The sequence below is a fragment of the Falco biarmicus genome, chromosome Z, assembly GCF_023638135.1.
Source record: "Falco biarmicus isolate bFalBia1 chromosome Z, bFalBia1.pri, whole genome shotgun sequence".
NCBI lineage: Eukaryota > Metazoa > Chordata > Aves > Falconiformes > Falconidae > Falco > Falco biarmicus.
The window spans coordinates 64,892,549-64,904,857 of NC_079311.1; the positions used below are offsets into that span (position 1 = coordinate 64,892,549).

Below are 12,309 nucleotides of genomic sequence, written 5' to 3' on the forward strand. Positions count from 1 at the left end.
TAGTAATCTTCCTAAACATTGTCTTTTATGCTGTTACTTCTTGTGCTGTTAGGAGCACAGGGAGGATAAGCCATTAATGTTTTTACAAGTCATTCAAGAGAGTTCACCACCTTTATCCCTATGTCAGTACAGAGCCTGGATGATATGCAGTGGGCAAGATGTGCAAACACAAAGAATAGCCAAAAATGGAAAAAAGGCTGAGCTTCATCTCATGTCATGTTTGTCATCACAGAACTCTGAATAAGGCAGGCTCTAAGGATAAACACTATCCTCTAATGTCATAAAACATTTTGTCAAAACGCAGGCACAATAGTTGCTGAATTAGCACTGGCTTTTCATAGCTTTGGCATCTGTGAGGTTGCAGCAAAGCTCTTTGAACACAGAAAATTCTGTGATGTGTGGTGTGCCAAATGCTCCTGTCACTAAAAGCAGCTTCAGTTTGCATGGGTTGTGCAAAGCGCCTGAAGCTGACTGCAGAACAACAGTGGAAAAATCTGTCTTTACATGGCCAGTTTCTGCGTGTGAAAAACAGCAAAACACTTTGTGTGCCTCCACTAACAACTTCCATGCTCGTTCTCTCTTTCCAAAGACCACCCTCCACCAGAAGTGCAGGGAGGCTAAGGAACATGCTAGGCAGAGAGTACCTTTTGGTTTGCCATTGAACATGTAGTTTTTAGTTTACAGCATATTCTTACTGTGGCTTACAGCTTAACAGGAGTGGAAAGATAAATGTGAAGCAACCATAGCTGACTTTCTGCAATTTCTGGCCAGGCAAATTAGAAAGTCTTTCCTATTTTGTATCTTAAACTTTTTTTTTGCCAGTGTATGCAGTAGTAAAGAGCAAACAACTTGTGTGAAACTCTTCAATTCCCTATTCTCATTCTCTGTTTAATGTAGTGTGATCATCAGTGCCATTTCTTGCAAATAAGACTTGTGATTCAGCCAAAGGAACAATTTATTTGATTTTCAGTGTAATAACACGTTTAATTTAGATTTTTACAAGATTTATATCTGAAATTGTTAACAAATGTCTCAGTAAGAGCTAACTAAACAAGATGCTTACTGTGTGCTGTAGCATTGTAGAATTTTTTTTAATATAAACATATGTTTTTGGCAAACAGTGCTGTATTCACATTCCCCTTTGACTGTACAACTGACTTTTTTTTTTTTTTCCTTGATGCATATTTACATAAAAGACGTTTTCGTTGAACAGTGTGAGACAAGCCCTAGCTGGTCCGTTTGGGTCCCGTTCATTACTTGTGACGGCCATCTAGTGGTCACAGCGCAGTATCGCAGGACAGAGCTCCTGCCCCAACAGCCATCTATAAGCAGTACGCATACTTGCTGGGTGTTGCAAACCGCAAGGCGCTTCCCAGCTGATGACACTGCAATTTCAGCTAAGACTTTTAAATTTTTAAAATCACTATTCTATAATCTGACAGTAAAATCATTCATAGAAGCCTGCCCTTAGTTTGTGGCTGGGAGATCTAAGACTGGTGGTAAAATATTCATATCATGTCAACAAAAGGTGGGTGAAGACAATAAAACAAATGTGCAAACAAAACCATATATTCCTTTAATCCAATAAAATACCTTTTGATCAGGCAAATAATTAAGTCCACTGTTGAAGAAATTTAATAATCATTCTGTATTCAAAATTTTCCTGCTGTGAGACAGACTTACATTTACCTTCATTTATTTCTTTAGAGCTTTCAGGCAAACTTAGATATGTTTTGAATTATACTCCCATTGCAGAAGTTAGTCTTATTAAGCACAGGAGTAAACAGTCCTATTTTACCTGATTACATGAAAAATCTTCCCTCTTGCCTTCAATAGAAAAAATACAACCTGTGTATTGTTTAGGAGCTCGTGTGTTCTTGCAGCTGTTTAAAGAAAAAAAATATTTTATTTCCTCAATGAAATAGAAGTGTTAAGAAATTTGAATACAATGAGATCACAAATGTTCCAAACCCTTCATTGGTACTGTGAGTATTTTGTGCTCCTGGAATGCTCTGGAGTTAAAACCCAAAGATACTGATGGCTAGTGAATAATAGTAGGGATGCTGGTAGTAATGGCAATATGTTTATGAACTTACAGCACTGTAAGCTGCAAAGGATGATTTACTGTAGTATTCACACTATCTTGTCCTTTCCAGTATGTTTTTCAGTACTTTTTTGAGAGCAGATCTGACAATGAGCACAAAGACGTAATGAATAGGAAAAATGAAAGGCAAAGAAGAGCTTTGCATTGTCCAAGATCACCCAGCAGGCTGGTGACGGATCTTTCATTTGATGTCTTATGGATTAAGCTTTGTTAGCTTGAGATTGATAATGTCATGTGGTAGTAGCACAATTCAGGATGCAGAAAAAATACTCAGGCATAATGAAAATATATTCAGGCATAATGAAAAAATATTCAGGCATAATGAAAAGAAATAAAAGTTGGGAAGTGTATGTGTTAGGATTTACTAACAGTGAATTGTTCTGAAAACTACAGTGAAAAGAGGATTAAATTGCTAAGCTGTCTTGAAGTTTATTTGCTACCGTTTCTGAATCATATTTTTTTGGGGAAAAAATGCTTTTCTACATTCAAACTGTGAAAGGTGAATACCTAATAAATAGTATAGTCTGAGAGTGGCAGGAAGCTTGCAGTTCCAGGAATATATGCAAAGTAACAATGAAACAATGAAAAAACCCGTGAAACCAAGGTCCGTGTTCTGCCAGGTAACATGCATCTCTGTCAAAATGGGCAATATATGTTTCATAGAATAGTTTGGGTTGGAAGGGACCTTAAAGATCATCTAGTTCCAACTCCCCTGCCATGGGCAGGGACACCTTCCACCAGGCCAGGTTCCTCCAAGCCCCATCCAGCCTGGCCTCGAACACTTCCAGGGATGGGGCAACCACAGCCTCTCTGGGCAGCCTGTTCCAGCATCTCATTACCCTCATAGTAAAGAATTTCTTCCTTACATCTAATCTAAATCTTCCCTGCTTCAGCGTAAAGCCATCACCCTTTGTCCTGTTGATACATGCCTTTGTAAAAAGTCTCTCTCCAGATTCCTTGTAGGCCCCCCTTTAGGTACTGGAAGGCTGCTAGAAGTTTCTTTGATTACTTCATTTAACAAAGGAAAAAAGACCATGGGAATGCTGTCACTTCAGTAAAACATTAAAGCAGCAGCCTCAGGTCAATGGTAGGTAACAGTGAGAAACAAGCTAGTGCAAAGAGTAGCATGTATCTGCTGTGACACCTGCAGCAGGCTGAAGTCTAATCAACAGCTGACATGTACTGGCTATTTTGTGTTCCAGTGTCATTAGATATAATTGAAAACCTGTGGGTGTCCTTCATTGAACACTGTTTTAAATTAAGTACTTTAGGTGAGTTCAGCACAAATGCATACTATGATGTTAACACTTATCCATGTTTAAAAAATCACGGGAAAGATCCTGTGTTCATCCCTCATTCCTAAATGCTTTAGCAGTATTAAGTTCCCATTAGCATAGCAAATAAAAACTGATCTTTGATTTTATAGAGACAGAACCAACTAGGGAAACAAAAGTAATCTTCCACTTTTAGCTGGATAAAATGGGCTCCATCCCATCAGATGGAGACATAATCTTGCTAATACACTCATTTGTAACCTCTGATATTGCATACCAAAACACATTAAGTCTAAAACCAGAGCCACATGCTCCAAAAAGACTCCTAATGGTACCAAATGCAGATGTCAGGCTGCTAAGCAACACAAGTTGCCATGAGCGCATCCTCCCAGCACTGACCACCTTGCACTAGTTTCTAATTGATTGCAGACTCCCATTCAAGTTCTTTACACCAATTTTCAAAGCCCTTTGTGGAAACATCACAGACTACATGAAAGAGCATCTTCTCTCTTCTCTTTCTTTCTCTACCCTCACCCGTCAGCATGTCATGATGGCAGTATTTCCTAGGAAAGATAAGCCTGTTTACCACTCTTAATACAAAATACAATACCTAGAAGTGCTGGATCTAAACTGTATAGTTTGAAGATGTAAACAACCGTGGAAGTTGCGCTGCTTGGCAGTGAGCGAAAAACTTCAATCCAATTGTAAAATAGCAACTCTAAGGCACACAAACATGCCCAAGCACCCACATATGCCTTAATCCCACCCCAGCACTTTGTTTATTGGGACAAGACAAAACAGGTTCCTGAAATATTTTGGTAGTAATGAAAATATTAGGGCCGGGTACTCAGTAACAAAAAAGCCCTCAACTGCCTCAGCAGTGGGACACAGGATAATGAGGGTCCAGCTCAGGAGAGATGGGGCCTGAGGAGGGAAATAATGAAACATTATGCTTCCTCAGGTGTAGAGCTCATCAACAGTCTACATGCAGAGAAGCATAAGGCTTCCTGTATTCCTAATAGTGGGGGTTTTTTTTGTCTACTAGATTTCTTTTCTTTTGGACTTGTTCTATTTAGTTGTCAGCAATTTTAAAGTATATTTCTTGTGTGCCTTGCGTTTTGGCTTAGCAGTGGAGTTGACCATGCCTTTATTTCCCTATTATTATCAGGAAGTAATTACCTAGTGATAAATTTGTCAAAAGAATGTTTATTACTTTCAAAATTCTTACGTTAATTGTATAAATCTTTTTCTCCTTTCTTTTTGCAGTTTCGATGTAGACAATGGTACATCATCGGGAAGAAGTCCCTTGGATCCCATGACGAGCCCTGGATCAGGGCTAATTCTTCAGGCAAATTTTGTCCACAGTCAGCGTAGGGAGTCTTTCCTTTACCGGTCAGACAGTGACTATGACCTGTCTCCAAAGTCCATGTCCAGGAACTCCTCCATCGCCAGTGATATGTAAGTACATTATAAAATACTTTTAGCCTATGTTTTATCTTCTGTCTTCAGATTTTTCTAGACAGAAGGCATTTCTTTTTAAAATCAAAGACAGTAATCATGCTGCTGACATCATGGATAATTTTTTATTTCTTTAACAAACCTGGTACTTGTTTCTGCAGTTTTCTGAAAGTAAGGATATCATGAGGGTGTACTTGATGTATTTATGCACTTTATTAGCTTTGACAAGTAATGAAGACAGTCAGTACTGGTGTATCAAAACACTGAGAGCTGATTTTCTGGCTACAGTTTTCAAGCGAAGCCATAGAAACTCAATTTCTGCTTCTTAATGTTCTTAAGAAAAATATTCTGTTTATTTGCATTGGTTATGTTTAAGTTTTTGGTTAGTAGATTTACCAGCTGGCAAAAATTAATAAATTCAAGAGAGACAAAAATTATTTTAAATATCCTTTTAACTAAAAGGCAAAAATTTAACAAAAGGCCTTTGGAAAGTTATTCTGTCCTCTGTCACTGTTCTGTGATGTGTGTATTTTCTGCTAGTGGGTCATACCCACTATGTGTGTGTGTAGACCCCAGGTTGCATGGGTAGTGAAGTCAGGTGCAAATCTCTTTTTTTGTAAGACACTAAAACCATGTTAAATGTCCTAGCTTCTAGTCACTTCTAAGTAGTAGAAATTAAGAATAATTAATTTGTTTGTTTGCCTTACCTGCTCCAAATTTCACTGCCAAGTAGGTGTTTATGGTTCAGTTCTAAATCACTAAAATAAAGGACCGTACTTGTAACAGTCCCCTAGTGAATAAGAAAGTCTAAAGCATTAAAAATCCAGCATTAAAATAAAAACTATTTTTTAATGAGGCAAACCCCAATCAATCTCTTCTTTAAAAAGTAAGAGTACACACAACAAAGGAAAAAGGTTTTTACAATAATGAGTGAAATTTCACCTGATATTTTACCTGCAGTCATTATAATTGAATACTCCCATTTTCAGCTTACATGTAATTTTTAGAAATGTTGATTAGTCCATCTAATCATTTCTCTCTTTCTATCTGAGTTTCAAGATGAGAAAAACTCATACTTTTACAGAGGGTTTGTATAAGGTCCATACCTCAGTTAAGTCCCATAGATTGAATTACTTAATAAGCTTTGTGCCACGTGTGACCAGTTTTGCTTGAGACAAAATGAGTAAGAAAAAGACCGATCCATCTTTCCTTGTCATAAGTAAAAATGCATTTCACTTGCAAATTTTAGTGACCCTCTTCCAGCAAATCTTCCTCTGACAGATAACCCTTCTTTTAGATAGATCAGAGTCCAGCTTTTAGTGTGGCACCTGTGCCAATATACCATTTAGAAAGATTTTTACATTCAGGGGGCAATCTAGGTCACTGTGTTGCTTAGAATGAGTCATTTCAATTAAGAATTCAGTTAGTGCTCCATCCTCTAACTCATAATCCACTTCTGCATTTCCTAGAATTCTGGGTAATATTTCAGCACAGAGCAGTAAATTGGATAAACAATTGAATTACAGAAACACTGAGCACACTTTATGCTTTGGATATTTGTATCTATTCTTCCTTTCAAAATGTTCTTAAAACACATCTTAAAATTTATTGGACCTCACATGTGGATAGATTTTCGCAGTCTCCTGTCATAGAGGAGCTGCTGTACCAAGATGTTAAGTATTCCTGCCACTGTTTAGGATGGGAGCACATTAGGAAATGTAAAAAGCAAGTTGTTTTAACCATAGAATTTTAATCATATATCAGTAAGCTTAATTATAATCAATTTGATTATATCACCAAAATGAAGTAAAAGAAAACCAAGGAATGAAAGAGGAAGTACTGCATGTTTCTTAAGCATAAGCAAAATATTTTACAAAACATACACATCACTTAGGTAATGGAAGTGAATTAATTTTATGTAACAGACAAACCTAGAATCCCCTGATTCTTCAGTACTTAAGTTACCAACCTCAGTATTTCACTTTGTAAAGCAAAATAGAAGGCAAAAGGCATGCGTCTCGTAGTTGGAAAGAATATAACATAAAGATTTTTGGCATTTCCATTACTCTCAAATAGCGTGCTTAAAATAATAGATTCCACTTCAGTAGCAGCATATGGAACAAAAAACAAAACTTGAAGACTTCAGTCAAATACGGAGTGTCATGATAAAAGGCAGCCAGTGGATGGCAGTGCTAAGGTACGGAATTCATCATTCCGTCAGTATTTGAACAGCTCCAGCCGAGGAGGGGAACACAGCTGTGCTCAGTTCTCTGCAAACCCCAGATGAAAAGATGGGCTCTGCCACAAACAACATAAAGTCAAAGCATAAGATGATAACCAAGAGACTAATACAGTGGGATTCTATCCCCAGGAAAAGGTACAATGCGAGTCCCTATGCCCAAAGTAGTAAACCCCACAGACCAACCAAAGGGAGTTTCATTCAGTGAGTCGAGATGGAAAGTAACAGAAACAAGGGCAGAGAAGGGGGAGGCAGAAAGTATTCTAAAATTAGAGAGGCTGAGGAGCCAGGATAGCTACAGAAAAGAATAAAAGACGGGATAAGTGTGAGGCTGTTCAGATGAGAGAAGGTAAGTGAGACAAACGTGGGTGCAGTTACGTCACTGAAAGACACAGAAAAGGCAGCTGTATGATAAGAAAGGAAAAACAAATAAAAAGGAGTGGGAGTCAGTAACGTATTTTTTGTTCTCAGAAGAAATAACATGGTCCTAGAGAAGAAAAAAAAAAGCAGGACATGAAGATGATATGAGAAGATGAGAAAAAGCCATTCAAGGCTGTGAACTGTGAGAGGCAGCTGGTTTAGACAGGGTGGTGCAAAATCCAAGGCAGAAGCGCACAGATGCATTGTGAAACCTGGCTATGGGGTTTCCAGCAGACAGAGGATGTGCAAGGGAAAGAGAAGCAAATGAGTGAGACAGTGAAGATGAGTGAACCAATATGAGGAATTACAGGGCAGGATCTCTGATGAGAGACAAAAAAACAAGTTTAAAAGGATGGATAATAAAGGGGGGGTGGGGTGTCAGTGTTGGGGGGGGGGGGCGGTGTATGTGTGTGTGTCTCAAACAGCACTGTTGCAAAACAGGAAAAAGGTAACAGAAGCTAGCTGCAAGGTTAGCAAAATCATCAGTGTTGTACTGGATGAATTGTCAGGTGTGTGTCCGAGGGCATCAGTGAAGCAGGGGGCTTTCTGGGTGTCTTGCAGAGGTGGCCTGATTGTTGATCTGTTGGAACTGCTATTGCTGCTCAGAACTGACAAATGCAGACAGAGGCAGAAAAAGTTACACTTCTAATGTTTCTTGCTAAGGAATCGCTGCTGTGATTAATAGAGCGAGAAATCTGCTTAGAAGACAATCTCTTTTTTAGCAAAAACCAGGTCTCTAACCAGGTTAAAAAATGGATTCTTCAATGAAATCAGTAGCATTCTCATGAACACTAGAGAAAAGCCAGTAAGCACTCCACTGGCTGGGGCAGAGCCCATGTTTTAACTGCCACTCTAAAGGAACAAAATCATGTGTAGTCCCTCTGTGATCCTGAAGAAACAGAACCAGAGTGTAGCAAACCAGTCCAGAAGACTAAGAAGCTCTCAGTACAGAAGTCTGTCTGAGGTCGACGACATCTTCTGAAGGTGTCTAGGGGAAAAGCCATTTGACAATAAACACTCCTTAAGTGTTTATTGTCACCCTTTTCCCATTTCCACAAAGTCACCGAACACAGCTCAGATGCAACATCCTGGTCTTTCCAGGACTTGGCCAACTGAACCTTACTCAGTAAAAAAGCAGCTGGTGTGCTTTTTTATGATTCTTTTTTCTTTTTTCTTTTTTTTTTTTATTATCCTCTATTTGAATAATAAAACCCAAATGTGGACAACTTTGGAATAAAAAGATCTTCCATAGTCTGATATACAAGTTTTATGTATTTAGAGAGGCTCAGCACTGTTTCCCCAGTCAGGTGAAATATCACTGTAAGTTCTAATCAGAATAATTACACAAAATTTACTGATTTTTATTAAACCTTGCTTCCATCTTTTAAGCATCAGAACATAGCCATGGAACAATGACCGTAGGAAGCTGCAGGGTCATTGCCCTGGTGATCTGCTAAATGCCCAAATGGCCACCAATACACCCATTCCCTAAACTGGCCAACCTACTGCTATTCTGCCAATACCTTCTGTAGGTAGTAGCATCCCTGTACCTACAGGTAAAATGAATGTCAAGAGAATGCAATTTACTCCAGAATTTTTTCCCTATAATTACAGTATTATCCTGCCTTCTCCTTGAGGGCAAGCTACTTTGTAGGCTGTATTTGAACATGTCTGTAAACCTTGGCTCCAGGTTTAATTTTTTTTTTTTTTTTTTCACAAAAGTAATCATCTATTTGAATAATAAAACCCAAATGTGGACTACTTTGGAATAAAAAGAACTTCCGTAGTCTGATATACAAGGATACTGACATACAGAGATGTGAGCTGTTTTGTCAGGATGAATTATCCCCTTCTTCTATAGCCAGAGAAATAGTTGTGGGATTTTTAATTTGGGGGGGGGGGTATCTTTTTCCAAAATAGTGCCAAAATAACCTGTAATTTTGCAAAGAATAACAGAATTATTCTGGCTGTGGATGTTACCTTAAATAAAGGGAAATTCCAAGGTAGGGAGTTCCCTTATTTGTCAGTAACTGGCAGGTCTGGTCCTGACCTGAAGCTGCAAATGGGCTGAAATATCCCTTTAACTGGCAGGTGGAACAACTGCCAGAGAAGAGAATTTCTGAGGTAAACTTGTACACATTTCCCAGTTCTTGACAGCCTGCTCAGCTTTTTAAAAACTTACATTGTATTCAATCTGGATCAGATTCATAAAAAGAATATACTTTAAAATAATGGCAGACAAAGATGGCAAACACAGACAGTGAAAAAAGGTTCACTTGAGCCTTTAATATGCCAATAAAATCATGAAATGAGGCTATATTTTTCTCATCCAGAACAGGAAGCCAAGTTGCTAGTGATGCAGCTTATTCTTCTGTTTCTGAACCAGGAAGGCCTGGATTTCTTAATAAAAGGCTGTGAGTATGCATCTGCAGTTACAGAGAAAAACACCCTTTTCCCTGAAAGGTTCTGGCCAAGATTCTAGGAGAACACAAAAGATACGCATTTACTGAGCAGAGAAATTTCACCTCAGTTTAACAAATCAGAAATAATTGTCTGTGTTTCTAGATACACTGCTGATGAAATTCCTTATGATTTATCAGATTATTTTCTCAGAACCTGTGTTACTACTCTATCATAGATATTACTGGCTGAAAAGAGGCAGTTAAACTTCAAAGTCCAGCCTGCTTTAAAAAAATCTTTTAAGATGCATTTTCTCTGTGTCTTTCAGCTTAGAAACAATTTTAAATGAAAACAAAAATATTAAATTGCTTCAGACATTTTCCCATGGAAATAACTGTACTTACATGGCTTTAGGAAAAACAGGCCAATATTTTGCTTCATTGGGTTTTGCCTTTTTGTTCTTAAGATCTTTAGAATTGAATAAATCTCCAGGTTGCAGCTTAAATTAAGCAAAGTAATTAGTAAGTCAGATACAATCTTTTTCTGAGTTATTGAAAAAAACATTTGGAAAAAAATACCACTGTGTCCCGTCCAGTTGTTTTGAACATGTTACAAATGGAATAATGGAATCCAAAACAAAGAACTCAGTAATATCCAGCTTGCTTAAGGTCAAATAATAAGTTTGCACTACATTCATTGGTTGATCAGGAAATCAGTTATGTTGTAAATAAAAAGGGAATATTTTCACATTGAGAGGACTTCATTTGATCTGCTTTTTTAATTCAAGAGATTTTGAGGTGTTCTAATATGCCTTTATTTGGTTGTTGAATGAGGATTTTTTTTATGACATGAAACCTGATTTTATCTTATGTTTAATATCTTATGTTTAAACAATACAGAGTCATTGGTTTGTGACTGAATGCTGAAATCCAATCATTTTCCAGATATAACTCCTAATTTGTTAAACACATCACTTCCCCTTCAAACACTTTCAATGTGTCAGACTTCCCACCCCACCCCCCACCCCACCCCCCTTCTGGTAATAGTGGGTGTTTGAAACAAAATGGCAAGTTACTGCTCCTGTGCTAAACAAAGCAGACTGAATTCCTAAACTTCTTCAGTCAGAGGTGGCACGTTTTTAATAACATGGTACCAAACCCAGTTCTTCGCTGAGATTTCGGCTACATCACAGCACATCTCTGGGCTTGCTACGCAGATCTGCAGCAGAAGGGAGGGAGGATGGGTGTGCTTTCTATGTGTGTGCCTCACTGAAGGACGGCAGCAGTGTGGAGAAAGTGAGCTCTGTAAAGAAGGACACAAATATTTGGGGGGGGATGTCTCTTAGACTGTTTTGCCAGCTCAGTGATCACCTGCGTACACAGTCTGAATTTGTTTCACAACTCAGAACATTAGATCTTGTTTCACTCCTCAGGGCACAAATGCTCTGTGCTTGCAATGGCACTATTGCTGTGTAGAGTTTGTTCCCTGAAAATGGACTATCTGAAATTCTGACGATTTTACCTTCTTTGCCTTAACATCTTCTTGTTTCTTCTTATTATGTACATTTAGGGGCCTTTGAATTTGGTTAGCAGACCCTTTTTTGTAAACCTTGAAGCTGCGACAATCTTCCTGTGGCTAGCTGACAGCAAGCTTGCTCAGGCTGGGAAGTTACCTTGCACAGGTGCTCTTCTCAGCAACTCTGCTCTAATTTCTTTTAGAGAGGAAACTTTTCAGCCTGCAGCAGTAGGAGATTCACATGGAAAGTCATTCTTCAGAAGTAAGACAATCGTATCAGTTCTCAGCACTTAAGCATTTGGAGCAGGGACAAGCAAGCTACCAAATGTCTGCTGCTTAAGAGCAGTTCAAGGTAACACATTTTATTTTCATTTGCAACAAGCTAAGCATTTATATATGTCAGCTAATGCAATCAAAACCGATTAATAGTAACTCATTAAGCTACACTAACTTGATTGCTTCTAGTCATGTATGCACGCCCACTCACTAATTTTCTCTAACCTGAGCAGAAAACAAAACTATCCTTTAGTCACTGATGCTTGTTTGTTTTACAGATTTGCTTAGGGCTAAATGATGATTTCTATTGTATGAACTGTCTAACAATGGCACTGCTGAATTGGCCCAGGCATTTCTGATTGAGTTCAGCTCTTTTCTGGTTTAAAGTCCTACATCCACTGGCTTAATCCAGCTGCTCCTTCAACACACAAACTAGACCCCTGCACTGCAGTAGCTTCTTCTCCCTTGCCATTGCCTCAGTCGCCCCCAGGCAGACTGCCTTCTAGTTTTTGAAGGAAAACCACCTACACGTGTGAAACAGTCTGACAAGTCCATGCTCTTCCCTTCAGGGAAGTTTCCCTTTAGGACTGAATAATTCTGTCAGACTTCATGCAGGCCAGTTA

The 12,309-nt window shown here is 38.5% G+C and overlaps 1 protein-coding gene across 4 annotated transcripts in view; it reads left to right on the plus strand.

Moving 5' to 3' along the window:
* PDE4D (phosphodiesterase 4D) overlaps positions 1–12,309 on the plus strand; it is a 624,748-nt gene that overhangs the window by 490,807 nt on the left and 121,632 nt on the right. For all 4 annotated transcript variants that reach the window (XM_056324007.1, XM_056324008.1, XM_056324010.1 and 1 more), the window contains one exon: positions 4,645–4,836. In XM_056324007.1, coding sequence (XP_056179982.1) covers positions 4,645–4,836 — 192 coding nt within the window. The remainder of the gene's footprint in view (positions 1–4,644; positions 4,837–12,309) is intronic.